At 34.3% G+C, this 21177-nt stretch overlaps 3 protein-coding genes across 3 annotated transcripts; 2 read left to right on the top strand and 1 right to left on the bottom strand.

The window, feature by feature from the left end:
- Positions 1–2555: 2555 nt before the first annotated feature.
- Positions 2556–4503, top strand: LOC106326924. The gene is made up of 7 exons (XM_013764891.1): positions 2556–2756; positions 2841–2942; positions 3025–3139; positions 3281–3396; positions 3468–3647; positions 3727–3869; positions 4188–4503. The coding sequence occupies exons 1-7, from the start codon at positions 2635–2637 to the stop codon at positions 4367–4369; spliced, it is 960 nt and encodes a 319-aa protein (XP_013620345.1). The 5' UTR covers positions 2556–2634; the 3' UTR covers positions 4370–4503.
- Positions 4504–4649: 146 nt separating this feature from the next.
- LOC106326923 (putative WEB family protein At1g65010, chloroplastic) lies at positions 4650–9287 on the bottom strand. Its single transcript, XM_013764890.1, has 3 exons — positions 9007–9287; positions 8512–8680; positions 4650–8400 (listed from the first exon to the last, which is right to left on the bottom strand). The coding sequence occupies exons 1-3, from the start codon at positions 9021–9023 to the stop codon at positions 4897–4899; spliced, it is 3690 nt and encodes a 1229-aa protein (XP_013620344.1). The 5' UTR covers positions 9024–9287; the 3' UTR covers positions 4650–4896.
- Positions 9288–14225: 4938 nt separating this feature from the next.
- On the top strand, positions 14226–19543 carry LOC106327823 (GPCR-type G protein 1). Its single transcript, XM_013766098.1, has 14 exons — positions 14226–14374; positions 14443–14812; positions 14909–15009; positions 15206–15313; positions 15410–15530; positions 15873–16002; positions 16277–16355; positions 16915–17003; positions 17172–17264; positions 18020–18046; positions 18151–18237; positions 18574–18645; positions 18852–18982; positions 19199–19543. The coding sequence occupies exons 2-14, from the start codon at positions 14598–14600 to the stop codon at positions 19350–19352; spliced, it is 1407 nt and encodes a 468-aa protein (XP_013621552.1). The 5' UTR covers positions 14226–14374; positions 14443–14597; the 3' UTR covers positions 19353–19543.
- The last annotated feature ends 1634 nt before the right edge of the window (positions 19544–21177 follow it).

Here is a 21177-nt window from a genome sequence, read left to right as displayed (position 1 = left end):
TTTTTTTTATCTTTGATCGAACCCAAACCGAACCTTCTTATGTATCAACATCTGAGTGAAAACTAAAGTTATGCTCCCGGAAATTCAAAAATCCAAGTCAAATGAATTATTAAGATGAAATATCAGAGGGAAACACAAGATCCGGTCAAATCCAAACTGAACATGCAAATATAAAGCTAGAATACTGTTTTCAAGCGTGTAGATAAAGCACAACTTAAAGACCTAAAAGTTTGGCCGGAAAATAATCTTTGATGGAAAAAACTTATATTTTCATTTCTTGTAAATTGTAAATATAGAGAAACACACTCCTATATTAATGTTATATTATGAATTATATGATGTTATTATTAAAAATTGTTTTTGAAATTTATTTTAAATGTTTAATTGATGCTACACCACTGAAAGATTTTTTCTTATATATACTATGTTTCAATTATAATTTTATATTGCTAGTTTTGAAACCCTTGAGCAATATAATACAAAATCAACGTAATGTTGACCGCAAATTCTTTGCAGATTTGATTCAGATTGACCGCGTCTTATCTTTCGCTCTTATATTTAGTCTATAAGAATTTATTTGTCTTGGATTTTCGGTTTTTTGGAAATTCAGGCTTCCATGTTAGGTTTAGATCGGTTTTTTTGAATATTCAGGTTTCCATGTTAGGTTTTGATCGGTTTTTACCTAGTCAGATTTATTAAAGTCCATTCTTCTCGGATCTAATTTAATTTGGGTAGTTTTTTATTTTGATAGAGAAATTTTAGACCATATATGTACTCGTAGAATTTTGGTTCCGTTTTAGTTCAAAGATTTTTGGGTCGATCTCAGTTTGAATTTCTGTTCCAGATAAAATACTCATGCTTAATTGAACCTAATCTAAAGACTAAAATTTCAAAGAGCAACCTTCCACACAGGAAACACAATAAAAAAAATTAATACAAGAGCTTAGAATAAAAATCTATTTTTGGCTGCCTATTTTGCCAATATATTACTAGGAGTGAAAAACAAAAAAAAATCTTTAGAGCATCTCCCAAGCCTCTCTATTTTAGAGTTTGCAAAACTTTATATTTGAAGTTTCAAGTTGTTTTTTTTCAAGAGGAAAACTTCAAAATTATTTGTAATTTACACTATAGTCCTTATATTTATCATAATTAAAATAAATCCATAAAACTTTTATAAATAACTATAAATAAAAATATCACAGTAATATTAATTAATAAATTTTTACACTAAAATATAAAATTATAAATAGAAATACATAGTTTAATATAAAGTACAAGTAAAATATCACATTATTCCACAAAACTATTTCTGTAAATGCTCTATCTTCGGTTACACAAAAACATTTTGGACAATATTTTAGAAGTTCCGGAGAAAATTTGCTAGACTAATATTGTGGTTGTAATATTTAAATTTGTTCAATAATTATGTCTTCATATATCTTTATAAAAAATTATTAAGTTTATTTTGTAATATTCTTGTTGTCTAATTCAAGTTTGAAAATATTATAAATCTTATTTTAAAATGTTTATTTAATTTTGTGTGTAAAATTTGAATTTATAAAAATAAATTGAAATATTTAGGATATAAAAAACTTTTAAAGGTTAAAACGATAAATGAAAAAAAACATTTAAGAATCATAAATATGATATGTAATTAATTATAAGGACGAAAATACAAATAAAATGATGAAACTTCAAATTTGGAGTTTTGAGTATTGAAACTTCAAATATGAAGTTTCACTCTTTAAAACTCTAAATTTGAAGTTTTGAAATTCTTCTTTGAAGAACAAAAAAATCTATATTTAAAGTTATAGAGTTTCTTTTGTAGATGCTCTTAATCTGAATTTTAATTTAGTGACATATATACATTTGTGATAACACATAAAAAATATATGACATGAATACAAGATAATTTTCAAACGTGTTATAATAATTATTCATTAGTATCTTTTATTCTACTCAATTTATTTATTTTTGTTATTAATTTTATATAAATATAAAATGTTATTGCATATAAATTTTGGTATTTAAGATCTATATTCTGTAACAAAATATAATGACATTAATACAAAACAAAATATTTTGATTTATAATAAATTAATTTTTAAATATAATCTCTCATAATTAGATTTATTTTGGATAAAAATCATTAAGCTAGAATTTAATGTAAAAACAATAAATTAATTTTATTTAGTGGATTACCCTTTAATTTATAGGACTGATACAATAAATTGCTGATATAGGTAGGGATTCAGTTTAAATGTTTCTGTCCAAATCAAACTTAGTGGAAAATTTTTATCAATATAATAAATTAATATAACTACACTTGTTTTAAAATATGTAATATATTATATATTTTACATCATTTTGTTTTCTTTTATATATTTAAGCATCATTTTGGAAAAGATAATCTCAGAAAAGCATCCTAATTTATAAGAAAACAAGTAATGCACATAAATTTGCAATTAAAGTCCAAACTCCAAAGGGGGTTAATCCAAAAAAAAAGTTATATAGTTTGCCGACCAAAGATAAAAATAAAAAAGATCTTGTAATTTGGTTATAAAGTTTTAATTTCTCTTTAGTTATTTTTGCAAGTGCACTTCCTTCCGCAAATCGAATCGAAAGAAGACAAGGATGTGGGTGGAGATCATCTGCGCTCTCGCGATCTACAAAATCGTTAGCCTTTTCTTTTACAACGACGAGTTTTCCGACGTAGAAACGTCCGACTCCACTGCTCTCTTCTCCGTTGCTCACAGGCACCATCCTCTCTCTCTCTCTCTCTCTCTCCCTTGTGTTTCCCGATCTTCGATTCCCGATTTGAATGTTTTGTAAAATTGCAGACTTGAGAAGCTTCACGGCGGAAAAGCTTATGTAGGGCTTCGAATTCCAGATGCAGACACTTCTTCTAGACAGGACGTCGATCTTGTTCTCGTCACCAAAGGGTAAATCAAATTCTCTCTTCTTCTTCTTCTTCGTAGTATCTGTGCAGCTAATGAGATAACAAGTGATATAATATTGGTGTAGACAAGTTGAGGTGGTCGGTGTTAAGAACCTATCTGGAATTGTTACGGTAACGAGTGATGGGAGCTGGGTTTGTGAAGGTGGGAAGCATCATTCAACCCAGACCTACCCTGACCCTGTATGTTTCATCTTCTTTGATTTCGTAATTTATCCATTATGACAGGAATACATTTCTTTTAACCAAATGTCCAAAGTCCGTCTTGACAATTGAAATAGCAAACAAAGTTTGTTTCTCACTAATAGATTCATGTTTTCTCAGCTGGCTGAAGTGAAGAAACAGGCTTCAGTTCTTGAGTCATATCTTGAACAGAGAGGCGTTACTTTGCTAGAAGGAAATATCTCTTGCAAAGTTGTTATTCCCAACCCAAATTTTCGGTATGTTTTGTTATTTTTGTTTCTACTGTCTTTGTGATTGATAAAACTTATTTGTTTCTGTTTATTTTCAGTACGATGCATGCATTTCCGAGTGAGGTAATTACCTACGAAGAGTGGCAACACCTGAAACCAGTCTCAAGAAACATACTTTCTGGTTGGGTTAAAGGCGCATTCAGCTCAGGGAAAGAGATGCACGACTCTTCGCATCAAAAACTTAACTTCATCCTTGGCTCGGCACCAGTGTGGGATAGGTGGGTCAATACCTCGTACATTTCTGAACCCCTTCTGTTCAAAGAGTTTTCTTGTAAAGGGTTTGATTATGATTTGCAGGGTGGAGCTTAAAAACAGCAAGATTGTGTTAGGAGAGTTCCTCGAGTTTAAAGGAAAGGAGGAAGACACTTTGGCTTTGAGGCATATCAAAAGATCAAAAGTTGACCGTATCTCTATTCAGCAAACTAGCATGCTTGGATTCGGTAATTTCTCTTTCTTTTACATTTAGTGTGTATTTGATTCCAGTGAACTACTATCTTTAGCATTTTCATTCTCTTCTTCCATATGCTTCAGCTTCTGTGTTTACATTTTACAAAGAATTAAAATTTTTCATGCTTTAAAAATCTGGAGTTCTTTTAAGAATTTTATTTTCTGAATTTATGACGGAAAAGAATTGGGGGTTAGAACAATGGAGACCTTGATCTGGTCAGTTTTTGTTCTCAGTGATGTGATTCTATTTCTGACTAACGGAGTGTAAAATGGAGTGTGGTTAATTTAAAAAGGTATTTTTTTGGTTGCAGCTCCAACAAGGTTGCAGGTTCTCTACTCGTATAGGGACTACAGAAGTGAAGGCAGTTCAGGATCAGAGACGAAGGAAGTGACTGTTAGGTCGAGCACCGAGGTTGTGTTCCAGCCACGAGACTCTGGAAAGATTAAGAAGTTCAAGCTATCGTCCCTCCTCTCTGTCTCACTAAGTGCCTAACTGTTCTGTCAGCAGATAAAGGCTGTTAATGTCTAGTATATGACTTACATAGACCAAATCCTGAAATAATATTAGATAACTGTTTCTTTCTTGTTTATTGGTTTTGCTCAACACTTGAGAGTTGAGAACACACAGATCAAACTCACAAATTTTAGATTAGTAAAAACAGCAAATTCATATGACTCATAGCCACCAAGTTTCTAATACATATGAATACAATAAGTAAATTGAATCAAAAGCAAATTTTTCTCCAGTGTTAACCTGCTTCTATACATATAAATGTATAATAAAATGTTCACTCTTTCCAGAACACGACAAAACAATAACAATTTCAAGAAGAAAAAAAGAGAGAACAATATCAAAGGGCAAGTGTAGACAGTCTAAAACTTTATTTGTTAGCCATGTGAATGCATATATCAAACACTTTGGTCAAATTTAGAGCTACACTCTTAATTAAACTTTAAGATAAAAATAACAAAATGTAAACCACGAAATGTTCAGTTTTGCAAAGAGGCCATCCTCCTCCTCTACTTCTGACTGCTGCTGCTGCTGCTGCAGCTTGTACTCTTCTTTTTAAGCAGGTTTCCAAATTTCTGGAGCAAAGGTTTCTTCTTCTTCATATGTTGTTCCTTTAAGAGCAGACTTCCAGAGTCTTCTGCTGAAGACAAGCCATTGCTGAACTGATCCAAGTTCTCACTACCTTGTGTTTTCCACTCAACTTCCTCTTCCACAGAGTCGATCTCGGTTTCTCTCTCTGCAGATACTTCGCTTCTTTCGATCTTGTAGCTCTCCCACATCTTGAACTCAGTCTCCACACCGTCTTTTCCTTCTTCAACACTATCCGCTGCTTTACGAATTGCTTCCATTGGACTTTCTAGTACCTTGTGTTCTCTGCTTCTGTCATGGAAAAGATCAGTCTCTGACTTTTCATCCGCACTCCCAGAACCATTTACTTCAGAAAACTGTACCAAGTCATAATCGTTTCCGATGCCATTTCCAAGAACTGATATCTCTTTGGTAGGTGAAGCTTCCTCTACCAGCTTTGATAACTCCTCCATTTTCTCAAGACAGGCAGCTTCCCTGCCCTTTAGCTCATCGTTATCCTGCATGGCTGTCTCTAGCTCTGTCTTTTTGTCAAGTAAACTCTCTTTCAGCTTCGACAACTCCTCTATTTTTCTTGCTGCTAAAGCATCACGCGTTCTTAGCTCTTCGTTTTCTCGAGCGACTCTTTGAAACTCACTTTCTCTAGCAAGCCAGCTTTGCTCAAGATGTAACAGCTCATCAATCTTTTTCAAAGAAGAAGCTTCTTTGGCCTTAAGCTCCCCGTTTTCATGTAAAACATCCTGGAACTCGTTCTGCTTGTCAAGCAAACTCCGTTTAAGTTTTGTCAACTCATCGATCCTCTCAAGGGACGAGGCTGCTCCGGCCTTGAGCTTCTCGTTTTCGACTATTGCAGCCTTCACCTCCGTTTCTTTAAGAAGCAAACTGTGATTAAGATCTGATAACTCGTCTATTGTCTTGAGTGACGAAACCTCCTTGGACTTCAGCTCCACATTTTCGCAAACCACAGCCTGTAACTCGTTCTCTTTTACGAGTAAACTTTTATTGAAGTTTGATAACTCTTCTATCCTCTTTTGGGCTAGAGAGTCCTTGGATCCAAGGTCCTCAATCTCATGCAGCAACTCATTTTCTTTATTAAGAAGATCCTTTTGCACCTTTGACAGCTCCTCAATCTTCTTGAGATAAGCAGTCTCCCTTTCTTTGAGCTCCTCTTTCTCTTGATTAGAAACCTCGAGTTTGGTTTCTTTATCAGCAAGGGCTTCATGCAATTTTGACAACTCCTCAGTTTCTTTAAGATGAGCAGACTCGCTTTCTCTCAGTTTCTCATTTTCCTGAACAACCGTCTGCAATTTGGTCTCTTTCTCAACTAGGCTTTTATTCAACTGTGACAACTCCTCAGTCTTCACAGTCTCTCTGAGCTCCTTACGTTCGTCAGAAACTTTCTCAGCCAAGCTTTCATTCGCTGTTGACAATTCTTCCATCTTCTTAAGATAAGCAACCTCCCTTTCTCTGAGACCATCTCTTTCTTGAATAATATTCTGCATATCAACCAAGCTCATATTCGCCTTTGACACCTCCTCAATCTTCTTCAGATGAACAGACTCCCTTCCTCTGAGCTCCTCAGCTTCTTGCTCAACGCACTGCAGTTTTGTTTCTTTATCCACCAAGCTCTCATTTGCGGCAGACAACTCCTCAATTTTTTTAAGATAAGCAGCCTCCCTTTCTTGGGCGATGCTTTGCAGATCCGTTGCCTTATCAACCAAATTCTCATTCGCCACAGATAACTCCTCAATCTTCTTAAGAGAAGCAGCTTCCCTTTCTCTTTGTTCCTCACTTTCTTGAACAATGCTCTTCAATTTGGTTAAGTTATCAACCAAGCTTTTATTCGCCACCGATAACTCCTCAATCTGCTTCAAATGGGCAGCTTCCCTTCCTTTCAGATCCTCAGCTTCTTGAGTAATGCTTAAGAGGTTGGTTTCTTTATCAACCAAGGCTTCTTTTACCTTTGACAACTCCTCCATTTTCTTGAGTACAGAGCTTTCCCATTTTCTGAGGCTGGTGTTTTCTGCCACGACATTCTCCAACTCCTCTTCTTTGTCCAACAAGCTCTCTTTCAGTTTCATGCTTTCAGCTTTTGCTTCTCCAAGTGTTTCCTGTAGATACTTTATCTCCCCCTCAGCTTCCTTGAGATTGGCATCTTCTTCACTTTCTTTGAGCAAATTCATCAGCTTGCTTACTTCTTCACGCAAAGACGAACTTTCTTCTTCTGATTTCTTCACGCATCCCATCAGATGAAGCTCTTTCTGTTCCCACCCAGCCTTAGACTTCTCGAACTCGCTATCTAGATCGCTTTTAAGACTAGCGTTTTCTTTTCTTACTTCCTCCAGCATTTTTTCATACTTTTCATTTGTCTCCTTTGAATCCAACTTCAAACTTTCAACTTCGGCTTCACGGCACTCGAGCTCCGCTTTACATGACAAGAGCTCCTCCTGCGCTTCCCTCGCTTCATTAGTTGCAGCTTTTTCATTTTCCAAGGCTTTAGTCTTCTCTTCTTGGGAGATCTCTAGAAGCTTTTCCATCTTAGAAGCTTCTTCTTTTGCGATGCAAACCTGTCGTCTAGATTCCTCAAGATCCTTTCTCTGCGCTTCAATTGTTCTCTCTAGATCCTCAATCTTATCTTTCTGTGCGGCATTGTCTGACCTCGCCTCATCCAGCACCTGATTACATTCAGCCAGCTTCTTCATAAAAGAGTCCATAGATTCTGAAGCAGAGGTCTTCAATCTATTAGTTTTCTTTTCAAGTTGATGAACCTTGTTCTTCCATTCTTCTGCTAAACCATTAGCGGAAGATTCAGCCATTTTAGCAGCTTCTAGATCAACGTTAAGCTTCTCAACTGATCCTTCTTTATCTTTCATGCTAGTCTCAACCTTATCAAGCTCCTTTCTCAACGTTTCAATTTCGGACTTCAGTTTAGAAATGATCTGGTTACCTTCAATAGCTTCCTTCTCTTCCTTTGAACTGAGAAATGCCTTTAACCGCCCTAACTCAGAAGAAAGAATCTCAACCTTCTCAGCCTGGATTTCAGCAATCTTGGTGGCTTCCTCGGCATTGCTTAGCGCCTTGTTTTTAGCATCGGCCGTGATAGCCAGTTCATGTTTAATCCTCTCGAGTTCTTCTGTGGTAGAGAGGAGAGATGAGATGTCCAAGGCGTGCTGGTACCTAATAGACTCAAGCTCGTTCCTCACTCCAGCCCGTTCCAGTTCAACAGCTCGGAGTTTCTCGGCCTGGAAACTCTCCTCAGCCTTTTCCTGAGCTGCCAATGCCTCTTTGAGTTTCTCATTGGATTCTTTAAGATCATCTATCGCTTTAGCTTTACTGTTCTTGAGCAATGCTATTTGCTCCTCGGCTTTCTTTAAATCCTCCTGAATTTTAGTCAGCTCCGACCCTTTTACCGACCGTGGTGGCACTTTCTGAAAAATGTCAACACAAGATAAGTTCACAAGAAGAAAAAATAAAAGAAACTCTTTTAGAGTTTTGGAACCAAAAGACAAAAAAAACCAAAAGACAAAAAAAAAAGTTACATCGGGTGTAGGAACTCTAGAAGTAGTCCGAGAAGGCTTTGAGTTGACTGTCTGAGGAGGAGAACTACGGTTTGGCACCGGGGAAGAGGATGTGCCTTCGGATTTAGCAGCATTGAGTTTACTCAGTCGTGGCGAAGGTTTACTACGAGGAGTCTCCATCAAACCGGTTCTACCATAAAAGTATGATCAAAGATTAAATAAATTCAAGACTCAACCAAAAAGTACAGATCCAATTATCAATTTCCACTAGATGATGACAAATGATCCATGAACAAGTTCTCAGCCATGAATCTGGAGATCAGATTTTACTTACTTTTTTTATTTACAAAAACCAAAGTAAAAGTTGGAAACTTATTAAGAAATCAATGAAACATTCAGATATGAAATGAGAAACAAAGTATCCGACAAAGTACAGAACATTTTCAGATCCAATTCTGTTGCAAGTTCAAGAGTTTGGTAATGAAAAAAAAAACTCTAACAGAAAGAAAAACTAACTTGGTTACTGACGCCATGGTCGCCACAGAAGGGGCAGAGTAAGCTAAAGAGCAGAGCAAAGCGCCGCTAAATTCCCAGCATTGCTGCGAGAAGGAAGACGAATCGATATCAGGGGGGAGTCTGATTGATTTATTCTTGAAATTTAGCTGTAAACCCAAAAAATATAAGTAAATAAAAATAGAGAATAGGTTGCGTTGTCTCCGTAGTGGTCACCCTCTCTCTCTCTCTCTCTCACCCATTGCCAAAGGATTAAAGAAGAATTAACTCCACATAAAAAGCTTGTAATAGTGTGGATAAATGTCAGGTATTAATTTTTGAGTAGGGGTGTGGAACCAACCGAATCCAAACCAAATTTCAACTCAATTTGGTCGAATTCTTATCAACAAACCAGATGGTTAATATATGTGACCCTTTGAAACAATTATAAGTGAGTAATTAATTTTGATCGGATATGGAATCGGAGAAGGATCCAAAATGCACGTGTCTAAATAACCGGGAGTGAAGTGAGCATATGTGGGCCAACAATTGGCTTCATTAAATAATGGATGTGTGCTGTAGGCAGAGAATAAATCTCAAACGATCTGATTTTACACACCTGTGTTTACTTTTAAGAAAATGAGTTTGAGATCCATTGGAGTGGACTTCATGTGCTCTAATTATTATTTTCGGTTGACTTTCGTATAGTAATAATACGCGTCTTGTGCGGAATGTGATTATTAGTTTTGTTATTTTTAATAAAAACATATTAAATCTGTTTAATCTGGATATCGGTTCGGTTTTAAATTATTTTTTTGTTTTTAATCTCCTAAAATATAACTATTATTTTAATTAATATTTATTTTGGTTTATTCGGTCAGAATGTTTGATTTTTTTAGTTTTTTTCTATAAAAACCAAAAATTACTTTTCTTTCTTTTCTATACAACACAAAACAATCTTCTTTTTGACATTACACTATGAACTGCATTAAAGTTTTTATTTACGAACCAAACTAGAATGGTGATTATGTTTGCCTAACGGGCAAACTGTGATATAAGAGCCACGAGTTATGAATCCATTTATTTAATAATGATATCTCACAAAGAACTTTCTTATTTGTACAAGAGATGAGGAATGATCATATTTTTCTTTTTTTGAGAAAAAATGATGATATTGATGATCTTATATCCTCTTTATAATGTCATCTTTCACGGTAACTCTTGAAAACAGAAGTTTTTAATGTCATCTCCTCTCTCTTCCCTTAACATTAGGGTTTTCTAAACCTAGCCACCGGTGAAAAATTTCTTGGGAAAATTGTTTTTTTAGAACAAAAAAATGATAAATATGTCTTTTTACACTAATATCTATTTTGTGTCATTTTTATCTATAATACCTTTTAATATTTTTGAAAATAAATTTAATAAATAGTTTTACAAACAAAAAAAAAATTGAAAAAATAGTAACTATTGATAAAATACATATATGAACTTAGTGGTATTTTTTTCAGTTCTAAAAATGTTTAAATCATAATTTTCAGATTATGTTCTAAATAAAGTAGAAATGACATTCTACGAAGTGGAAAACGAAATCCACTTTTTTCTTCATTCAATCTACAATGTTTAGAATACGTGATCTACGTAAATAAGAGTATTATAAAAATATTTAGAATACACATTCCACGCTTAACCTACCAATCTAAAATCTTTAGAAATCAAAATCTACACATTAATATAAATCTAAAATACGTAGAAACCGACTTCTACAGATTTACTGTAAATCTAAAACATGTAGAAATCAAAATCTACACATTACTATAATTCTAAAAACCTGTAGAAACCAATTTCTACATATTAGTTGTATTTTACGGATAAGAAATTAGTTTCTAAAAATATGGAAACAAAATATTTGAGAATATTCACTTTCATATTTTGAAAAAATCGATTTTTTTTAAAAAAAAAACAAAAAAAAAGTGTTAACCTTCTTCTCACACCGTCTTCTATATTCCATTGATTGTTCACAGAATTTTCACATTATTTCTACCATGATTCATATCTATGCTTCCATTGATCGGTCGGTCTATAATTCGAGATCGGTCGATCTGTATGAAATCGACCTTTGTCGAACGAGTGAAATAGACCAGGTCGATCAGTATATGCTCCGCGTTTTTTTGTTCCTCGCGTTTTTTTGTTCTGCATAATGATCAGGATCGATCGATCCGTTCGACCTTGTAATTTCGGATCGATCGATCCCGCTTGATCGAACCCATTATTTATTATATTAAAAAATTACAACTTTAAGGGCATTATTGCCATTTTGAAAATAATTAGCCTAATGGGACATAAAGTATATGAGATTAGTCTAAAGGAACATAGTTATCATATTTTTGCTCTAAAAAAACAATTTTCCCAAATTTCCTTTGGATCCAAATATGGCAAGTCTTGACAGAATGATTTTTTCGGTTAAGTGCACCTTGAAACACTTCTTATGAGTCTATAATAAGTGTATCATGCTTTAAGTCGTTGCTATATCTGTGAACACTCCTTTGTTTTTAATGTGAACACTCTCTTTGGTGTGAACAGTCTAGAAAAAAAAAGTTACCATGTGAAATTCGCTTAATCTTGTGGGTGTTGGTACATGAAGTCTTCTATAACATCAAAAGATGGATTCGTATACAATGGCTACTTTTTCTCTCCTCTAAAGTACAACCAAAATTGCGACTTTCCCCATCAGATGTGTGTCACCTAAGCGTTCCTCACCGGCGTCTAATCCGACGTCGGCTGCTCTTCACCCTCTTGGATCTTGGACCATCTCCCGACATGAAGGAGAAGTCCAAAAAGGCTCCAGCTTCGAAGTATATTCCCAAGAAATCTCCGACTCCAGCCTCCATTTCAATGATGGATCCCTTATCCCCATATATTTTTGTTATTGCAATGAATTGTCTTTCCCATATGTTAAATGATGTAGCTTCTTAAAACAAAATAAAATCCCTTCCGAAATGTAAGGAAGTAAAGCTTACTCACCTTTGTTTTGCTGATGACCTCCTGATTTTCATTGATGGATCCATTAGTTATGTCCAGTGTGTGTTACAAGTGCTCTATGAATTTGAAAACCTTTTTGGTCTTGTTGTTAGTATGCAGAAAACCAGTTTCTTTGCTTCTGGTATGCCTGACGATGATATATAAAAACTGAAGCTTCTACTGGTATATCTCGGGTTCACTACCGTCCTGATATTTTGGTGTTCCTATAATTTCTAGGCAACTGTCTCTGCCAAATTGTGAATCTTTAGTTAAAGCAAAAATTATGCTCCTGGCCAGTCAAGTCGCTTTCTTTTTCTCGAAAACTCTCTTTCAATAAAACAGTCATTTTAAGTATTACTACCTTCTCGTGTTTTGTTTCCTTCTTCAGAAAGCATGTATCTCAAAAATAAACTCTTTATATATTACCTTCTAATGGAAGTGAGATGCAGCAGTTGATAAAAAAGGGAGATGCAGTAGTCACAACACTGCAAAGGTATCTTGAGTGATTATTGTTCTTACGAATATCCCAGGTGGACTCGGAGTAAAGGATCTCCAGACGTGGAATAAAGCTTGTTGCCTCCACCTCATTTGGCTTCTCTTGTTTCGTCCAGACTCAGTATGGGTTTCCTGGTTCAAAGAAGTCATACTCAAAGTTCTAGTGCATAATTATTGGACTATAAAGCCTATTCAGTCATTTTCATGGTTAGCAAAAAATTTACTAACGCTAAAGAATGTGGTTTTCCCTTTAATTCAACTTCGAATGCAGAATGGTCACTCAAGAAGGTTTTGGTTTGATAATTGGAGTCTGTTTGGATGCCTTCATGATTTCATGGGTGCTACAACTTCTAGACTAGGCATCCCCCTATTCGCACCTATAGCTTCCATACATAGTAATGGATCATGGAATCTCCCTTCTCCAAGGTTAGAAACACAACTTCAATTATTGTCTCACAATACAACCATTCAGCTCAATAGTAAGCATGATTACTACGAGTGGAAAGTCCATGAAGAGGCCAGTCAAAGATTTCAAACGGGAGCAATATACAATTACCTTTGTGGCCACATAACTGATGTTAGTTGGTCTTTGGCGATCTGGATCTTAAGAGGCATTCCTTGTCACCCTTTTCAAATTTGGCTTGTTGTTTAAGACATGATTCCTACAAGAGACACTCATTCGTTGGGGTCTCCAAGTTAACCATTTTTGCTTCCTCTGTAATACCTTGCTGAATGTCGCAATCACCTATACTGTGAATATAACTTCAATGTTGATGTATAGTCCTTGGTCTCAGCTAGATGTAATTTTCGTCCTCAGCGAAGATGGTCTAGTACATTCTCTTAGATGAGCTGCTTGCCTCCGCCAAGGTTCTCAAGACTGCTAACTCGTTTGCCTTGTCAATCCACCATTTACTGCATTTGGAATGAGTGAAACTCTAGAATGCATGCAAATAACTTCGGAAGCAATCTTCACTCCGTCAACTGTGAAACAAGATTCAAAGTTTTTTGGAAGACAACCCTTCTATCTCCTCTTCGATGATGCGAGCTTGACTTCGATCAGCCTAATTTCCGCCATTTTTCTTCTCCTCACCGACTTAGCATGACGTCTGCTCTTCTCACCGAATTTGATCATTCTTCTTTTGAACCTCCCAAAGTGCTACTATCCAGTTTAATTTGGGTTGTAGGTTTAAAATTTTGATTCTACTTAACTTTTTCAATTGGACCTTGCTCTTTAACTAGTCTCTCTAAGCTTGCAAACATCTTCCTTTTTAATTTTGATATGAAAGCCAATTGTTGTGAACTTGTGAGGGATAAAAAAACGAAAATTTTAGGAGGTGTTATTGGTTTATATATTTTGATTGATTTAGAAATTCATATAGTATTTATAAATCCAAGTAAAACATCCAAATTTTCAAATTTTCTCGGACTAGTATTTACAAATCCGGAAGTTTTTCCTCGTATTTGAGTCTTTGTATTTTTAACAAATAAATCCATGTAAATCCATTCAAATCCATTATGAAAATCAAATCTATTAGTAAATCTGTATGATTGAATAACACTTAATTTGAATTAGAATTTATGAATAATTAGACAAATAACACATGATTTCAATACATATTTTAAAATCATAGAACCAATAACACTAAATTTAGTTTGGATTTTTAAATCATCAAAATACACGGACGAATAACCCTTAAGCTTTGATAAAGCTTGTTATGAGCCGTTTGTGTGACAACTACTGTGTAGCTCAGTGGACGGTTAGCGTTGCTGTACGCTTCCACTCCGCGAGTTCGCGTAATGTCACGTTGATGTTGGTGGTGGTGATTGTGATGATGATGATGATGATTTGTAGAACTTGAACCCTAATCGATCAAATAAGGTATTCTAAAATACCTTTTTAAAACTAAATAATTTAATTATTTCGGAAATTGAGCTTTTAATCTACAGATCCAGCACACCGGAATCGAAAATCAAACAACCAAAGCTTGCTCGCGAAGCTAATAGAAAGCTGCTGCTGAATCGCCATGGAGGTTGTTGAGAAACGGATCTGAGTGTTTTTTCCGGTTCTCGTGACGAAAGAAAGAGAGATCTGGAAATAAGCGATGGGTTACGGATTGGCGATCTATGAAGGCGCGGTGGTGATGGCGTCACTGTGTCTGTTGGGATGGGCAGGTCTATGGTTCCTGAATCGGCGACTATACAAGGAATACGAAGAGAAGCGAGCTTTGGTTCAGATCATTTTCAGCATCGTCTTCGCCTTCTCTTGTAACTTATTGCAGCTCGTTCTCTTCGAGATCATACCTGTGCTCTCTAGAGAGTAAGTCCCAAAGCTTGATTTCTAGATTCTTCTGTTACCTTACTAGCCGCCGCCGCCGCCTCTTTGCAGTTTGATTGATTGTGGATATGATCGCAGGGCAAGGATGGTGAACTGGAAGGTGGATCTCTTCTGTTTGATACTGCTTCTCGTTTTCATGTTGCCCTATTACCATTGCTATTTGATGCTTCGTAATTCTGGTAAGCTGCCCTCTTCCGTTTATGGATTTTTTTCTTTGTTTAGAATGCAATCATTATAATAATTGGTTAATGATTGATTAGCCTAGACTACAGTAAGCTCTTGTTCTTTTCCTTATTAAAAATTCTAGACTATTAGCTTTCCTGCTACATTTTGTGGTGTCTGTCTATAATTTGTTATCCTAAACCAACATCTCAGGTGTAAGAAGGGAGCGTGCCTCTGCTGCGGCTTTCTTATTCTTGACAGCATTCCTTTATGCTTTCTGGCGTATGGGAGTTCATTTTCCTATGCCTTCTTCAGATAAAGGTACTTGCTTTCTGCATCATAGCATTCTCATCAGATACTTAACATGTTTTTGTTCGTCTTTTGAGTTTGTTGACTGAATGTCCTGTTTCCTCCAAGGCTTTTTTACCATGCCTCAGCTGGTCAGTAGAATTGGGGTCATTGGTGTGACCTTAATGGCTGTCCTATCAGGATTTGGAGCTGTAAATTTGCCCTACAGCTATATATCCCTCTTCATTAGGTAACACTATATTTCCCATAACTGCTATATACTGGTCTATGTTTATCCCTTTTCTGGTTTATGCTTAACCCACCAATAGAGTCTTTTCCGTAAGCTGCAACATTCAATTGGCTGAATAATAAAGCATACATAACGTGTATATATTGCCCACCTGCATGTTCTTCCATTAGATGGTGGGAACAAAAAATGTGTAACAATATGCTTAGAAATCCACCACATACTTCCATGAGATATCTCCATTCTCCAGAGGCTTGTCACTTCACTGATTGGGAATCTGCTGGATTGTCTAGAAGACATTGCTTTCTAATAACATTTTTATTTCTCTCTTTCACACACTTTTAGGGAGATTGGAGAAGCAGATATAATATCTTTGCAAAGGCAGCTGATGCAGTCAACTGAGACATGCATAGCAAAGAAGAAGAAAATTATTTTGTATCAACTGGAGGTGGAACGAAATCTAGGATCAGAAGAGGTTTGTTATTGTTTTATCCTCCGGCATAATTTATATGATTATATTGTCTAGCTTCACAGTATTTTTACCTCTCTGTGCTTATGTCATACTTAATATAAAATCGTATGGAAGAGGACTATTCTTATGTTTCAAGTTACTCATTGTACTCTGAAATGCTTGTGTCCTGTTACTTGGCAATAGTGAGCAAGCCATATAGACTGAGAATGTTGTCATAAAAGGAACCAATACTATAGATGAGTTTGGCAGCTAACCATGTAATGCTTTTTTCCCCCAGAATCAAAAACGTAGCTCTTTCTTTAGAAGAATTGTTGGGACTGTTGTGCGATCGGTTCAAGATGACCAAAAGGAGCAAGGTCAGTTTACGTGTTTTGTATTTTGAGGTGGTGTTGTGCTGCACAATTTTTTTTTTTTTTTTTGGCATAGATACTGAAACGAGTTGTTACAAATTCCTTAGTTTGAAATAGTTACTAATCATTAATCTTAGCGGCTTTGGCTTTAGGAGAGTGAGACTGGTTATATTAATGGAACAAGGACCTTTGTTATTTACTCTATTTGGGGATGTATTCTCTACTTTGATGGTACTGTTAGTAATTCGATCAACTACAACAACATAAGGGAACCGTACTGTCCTTTTTGTTATCTAGAAGACTCTAAACCCAAAGAGTAACGTCGATTCTTACTACAGTGCGAGGCTTACGTCTGTTTTTGTCCATACAAATGTTGAGTTGACCATTTATCTAGTGCAGAAGAATTGTATTCAAGTACCCCTTGAAATAATTTTTTCCTTGATTTCTTAGATTAGTTTTTGTTAAGTTGTTAACACAAGTACCACTTGCAATCATTTTTTCCTTCGTTATTGGGATTAGTTTCTGGTCATATCCCCCTAATTTATTGATACTTTTTCTTGAGAAGACATAAAAATATTGGAGGCGGAGGTGGAAGGCTTAGAAGAGTTGTCAAAGCAGTTATTTTTGGAAATATATGAGCTACGCCAAGCAAAGGTTCGCTTTCAGCTGCTTTGGTTTTGATTCGTTACAGAACTATACTCACTGACTTGGTGGTTACATCTTACTTGGTTGACTTTTCTGTTCTTAATATGCTATTTCTGGTGGTCTTTTTTTGGTTGTGATACTCTTTTTACATATGCTCTGAGTTTATCCTATTTTCAGGATGCTGCTGCCTTCTCTAGAACTTGGAGGGGTCACGTGCAGAACTTACTTGGGTATGCATGTTCCATTTATTGTGTGTATAAAATGCTGAAGGTAATTTTCTGCATCTCTAACGAGGTTCTAGATTTTTATTTTCTAAACTCCTCCCCATACTCCGTCCTGGTATCAATTGCAAGAGAATTTAAACTGCTTCGCATGCTTATGAAAATAGCACTTGTAACCAATGCTGGTTTCATTCATAGATACTTGTGGCAGGGATCAAATTGCTTTAATTTTTTCTTTGAGTTCTTTACTGTCCTTTGAAAGAGAGTGTTGGTATCCACGTGGACGTGGGTAGCTTTTTTGTTTGAATGGTGACATATTTGGAGGATTGTAAAATAGATTACGGAATAGTTCCTCAATGATACTTCAAAATTGTGCCTGTCAGTTAGATATTTTTTCAACAATTATTTTTCTCTTTTAATCATTCTTTTTATAAATAAAAGGATCACCCTTCTTCAAAATTTTATAACATTCCTAAAATTACATATTATATTCATACGACAAATATATTCCCTTTAGTCTTGAATAACTACTTATTACGCTTTTATTGATGTTCCTCTCTGTGTTACTTTTTGAAGCGTTATGCTGTAAGATATCAGTTGATTATTAGATTTGGACAGTTCTTCATCTAATTATCTTTCTCTGAAACCCTTTATGCCGTGCGGCTTGGAAATAGTTAATAGTTTTCTATGGAATCTCTACCTTACTATATACATTGTTTTCTATATCCCTTGTTCAAATTCTAATTGTAACCGTGAACAAGTAACTCTAGTTTCTTCATTGTTTTCACTTTCTGTTTTGTGCAGTCTCTACAAAGTGTTGTCTTCAAGGAGGTATTCACTTGTTTTAAGTTCATTATACATCATTACTATCCTTTAATGGATCATTTTGTGTGCCTCTTACTACATGAAATTGCTAGTAATCAGTTTGTTTACAGGCTGGTACAAAAGATCCTGTTACAATGATGATCAGCATATTCTTGCGGTGGTTTGATATAGGAGTAGATGCCGCCTTGCTCTCACAGGTTTGTGTTACTTTTCGTATGCTATCTCAGATAATGAAGTAATTAAGCTAAAGAAATCCAACGTGAACATTGTTACTTTCTTTTTTACAATGTTGTTCTTTCTTGAATTAAAAGCCTAGGCATTTCTCTCTCAGACATATCTCACTTTCTGTTGGCTTTGATGGAATGCAAAGTTAACTAGATAAAGAGATCATAGCTTTCTCAAGGCCTAGTTATATGACCTAACTTATCAGAAAATGTGAAATTTATGCCGACTTCTCAATTTCTTTACGTAAGGATTGCTGGATTGTACAACTTTGTTCTAACCCTGTTTCTTTCTTTCTTTCTTGTTTGCAGTATATTTCCCTGTTGTTTATTGGGATGTTGATTGTGATTTCTGTAAGGGGATTCTTGACGAATTTGATGAAGGTGAATTATGATTCTAGTTTCTCAATTGTTTTCATTTTCACTGGTGTGTCCTTGTATTGTCATCTATGCACTCAAGCCACTGGATATTTTTCGATGAAAGCCACGTTCATATAATTTCTCATGCAGTCCTTTTGATGTCTTCTCCTGAGTTTGAGTGCGGTCTAGTATTGGTTTAATGAGTTGTAGTATGTGGATGGATGGTGCAGTTTTTCTTTGCAGTGTCGAGAGTGGGAAGTGGTTCTTCAAGCAATGTTGTGCTTTTCCTATCTGAAATCATGGGGATGTACTTTTTGTCTTCCATTCTTCTTATCAGAAAAAGCTTGAGAAATGAGTACAGGTACGCAAAAGGAGATCGTTATATCTTAATTTCCTTAAAATTTAAAGTACTTGATGGCTTGTTTTGGCTAGAGATTTCGTACGTATATGGAACTTTCTACTTGTTGAGAAGCAACCTTTGTAGCATTGAATGCGTCAGAAACCATACTTGCTGCTGAGTTTAAAAGATGGAAACAGGCAATCTAAAGCATTGTGGCTTGTGGGTGTAACTTTGCAGGGGAATCATAACGGATGTATTGGGTGGAGATATCCAGTTTGATTTCTATCATCGATGGTTCGATGCAATTTTTGTGGCTAGCGCCTTTCTTTCTCTCCTTCTGCTTTCTGCACACTACACTTCTAGGCAATCTGATAAGCACGCCATTGAGTAAGCTTGGCCTACACAAAGCTTAAAATCAAGTTATTACTAGTAACGGTTGCATAATGTGTGGCTTATTCTCTTGGCTATTTGTTTATTGTTGACACTTCTGAGAGAGAGATTTTAGCTAATCGGTTCGAAACTCCATACATACACATGCACTCTTATACCATTAAGTAATATATTATTATTGACATTTAGTTATGTTAAGTTCTTTCTACGTTGTTTCTACTGATGGAGTGATGGATAAGTCAACGAGATTCTTGCTCATATTCGAAATTGCAAGTGCATAAGCACTCTTGAAGTAGCTACAACTTTCATTGTTTGACTTGTTTTTTTTTCATATAACAATGTACCATTTCAAGTTTAAAAAAAAACAATTCATGAATTTACTTGTACATTATCAACTTATCATTCATTATAATTGTTTTTATTGTTTATAATGCAAACATGTTAACGAGAGCGTCCAACTGGTGTTCTATCAAGTCGGAGAAATTTCAAGTTTTTTTCCTCGGGATATATTTCAATCCGAAAGTACAAACTTAAAATCTTATATATTAAAAAAATTTATATATTAAAACAGAAGTCATGAATTTGTTCATATGTGATATTTTTTTTGTTTGGACCCTCCTTTAGAAAGTTTATCAAGTTTTACATAACTTAATAATCATATCTTTAAATATATTTATCTTTTATTTAAAATACAAATAAATATTGTTTAATATAATTCTAAGAAAATATTTTCAGAATAAGGATACAATTTATTTTCAAATTAAATTTATTTTGATTGATGAACAAAAATTAAATCATATAAATCTTTTAATTTTATTCTAAAGATAATAACAATTTAAATTGATTAATTTTCAAAATACATTTGATAAAGATTTTTAAAAGATTTTGTTAGAAAGAAATATCTTTTCTGTTTCAAATAAAAATATTTGCTACAAAATTAGTTTGTACGTACAATATATTATAGTTTCTCATTTAAAAATATTTTTTATTGTTCTTAACAGTATTTCAAATTTAGAAATAAAACCAGAAATTATGTTGGTAAGTTCCATATATTCACTAAAGCTAATAATATAAAATCTTTGTAACTACTTTAATAATGATATAGTTTAATTTTAAATAGAATATTATTATATTGAACTAAATATGATAAATTCTATTTTACTTTTAGTTATCGTTTATAAAATGAAAAATAAAAATAATATTTTACTTTTATATATTTTAAATTTTCAAAAAATCATGTTAAAATAAACTATTATATTGAACTAAATATGATAAATTATATTAAATTCATAAATTTATTTTCATAAATATAAATATTTATGTTAAAAATATAATATGATGACAGAACAGCTTATTATTCGCAAACTATATAATACATATATAAAAAAAATTACATATCTTAAAATTTTGTATATACAATAATATATTATCTAAAATGAATAAACGTAAAAAATATTGCTAAAAGAAAATTAAGCTTTGAAGGACGGTGGGTCAGAATTTAGTATAAATTAAACACAAAACAATTTTCAGATATGTTTTTTCATGCATATATTAAATTTTTCAGTAACTAAATGCAAACACAATAAGATAAATATATAATAAGAAGCAAAAAATGCATATAACAATTTTAAACAATTGATTAATTATAGCATATAAACTATGAAATTATTGTATTTGAAATAAATATATAAATATTTATATATATGCTTAACGTTAAAAATGTATGCCACCGATGATCTAAAATAAATATCTATGTATATAAATTGAAAAATATATGCACGGTTGTGCGTGTCAAGATCTAGTTTATTTTATTAAAATAGAAATCA

Source organism: Brassica oleracea, chromosome C2, assembly GCF_000695525.1.
Source record: "Brassica oleracea var. oleracea cultivar TO1000 chromosome C2, BOL, whole genome shotgun sequence".
Taxonomy (NCBI): Eukaryota; Viridiplantae; Streptophyta; class Magnoliopsida; order Brassicales; family Brassicaceae; genus Brassica; species Brassica oleracea.
This window is presented reverse-complemented; position numbering and strand designations above follow the sequence as displayed.

What these genes read in the sequence shown, in the direction of transcription:
- LOC106326923 (XM_013764890.1), bottom strand. An exon ending in CTAGAGTTCCTACACCCGAT is followed by an intron (nt 8,401 to 8,511) that starts GTAACTTTTTTT and finishes GACATTTTTCAG; the next exon opens with AAAGTGCCACCACGGTCGGT.
- LOC106326924 (XM_013764891.1), top strand. Translation starts at nt 2,635, where the DNA reads ATGTGGGTGGAGATCATCTGCGCTCTCGCGATCTACAAAATCGTTAGC. An exon ending in CTCTTCTCCGTTGCTCACAG is followed by an intron (nt 2,757 to 2,840) that starts GCACCATCCTCT and finishes GTAAAATTGCAG; the next exon opens with ACTTGAGAAGCTTCACGGCG. An exon ending in CTTGTTCTCGTCACCAAAGG is followed by an intron (nt 2,943 to 3,024) that starts GTAAATCAAATT and finishes ATATTGGTGTAG; the next exon opens with ACAAGTTGAGGTGGTCGGTG.
- LOC106327823 (XM_013766098.1), top strand. Translation starts at nt 14,598, where the DNA reads ATGGGTTACGGATTGGCGATCTATGAAGGCGCGGTGGTGATGGCGTCA. An exon ending in TATGCCTTCTTCAGATAAAG is followed by an intron (nt 15,314 to 15,409) that starts GTACTTGCTTTC and finishes GTTTCCTCCAAG; the next exon opens with GCTTTTTTACCATGCCTCAG. An exon ending in ATGAGCTACGCCAAGCAAAG is followed by an intron (nt 17,004 to 17,171) that starts GTTCGCTTTCAG and finishes TCCTATTTTCAG; the next exon opens with GATGCTGCTGCCTTCTCTAG.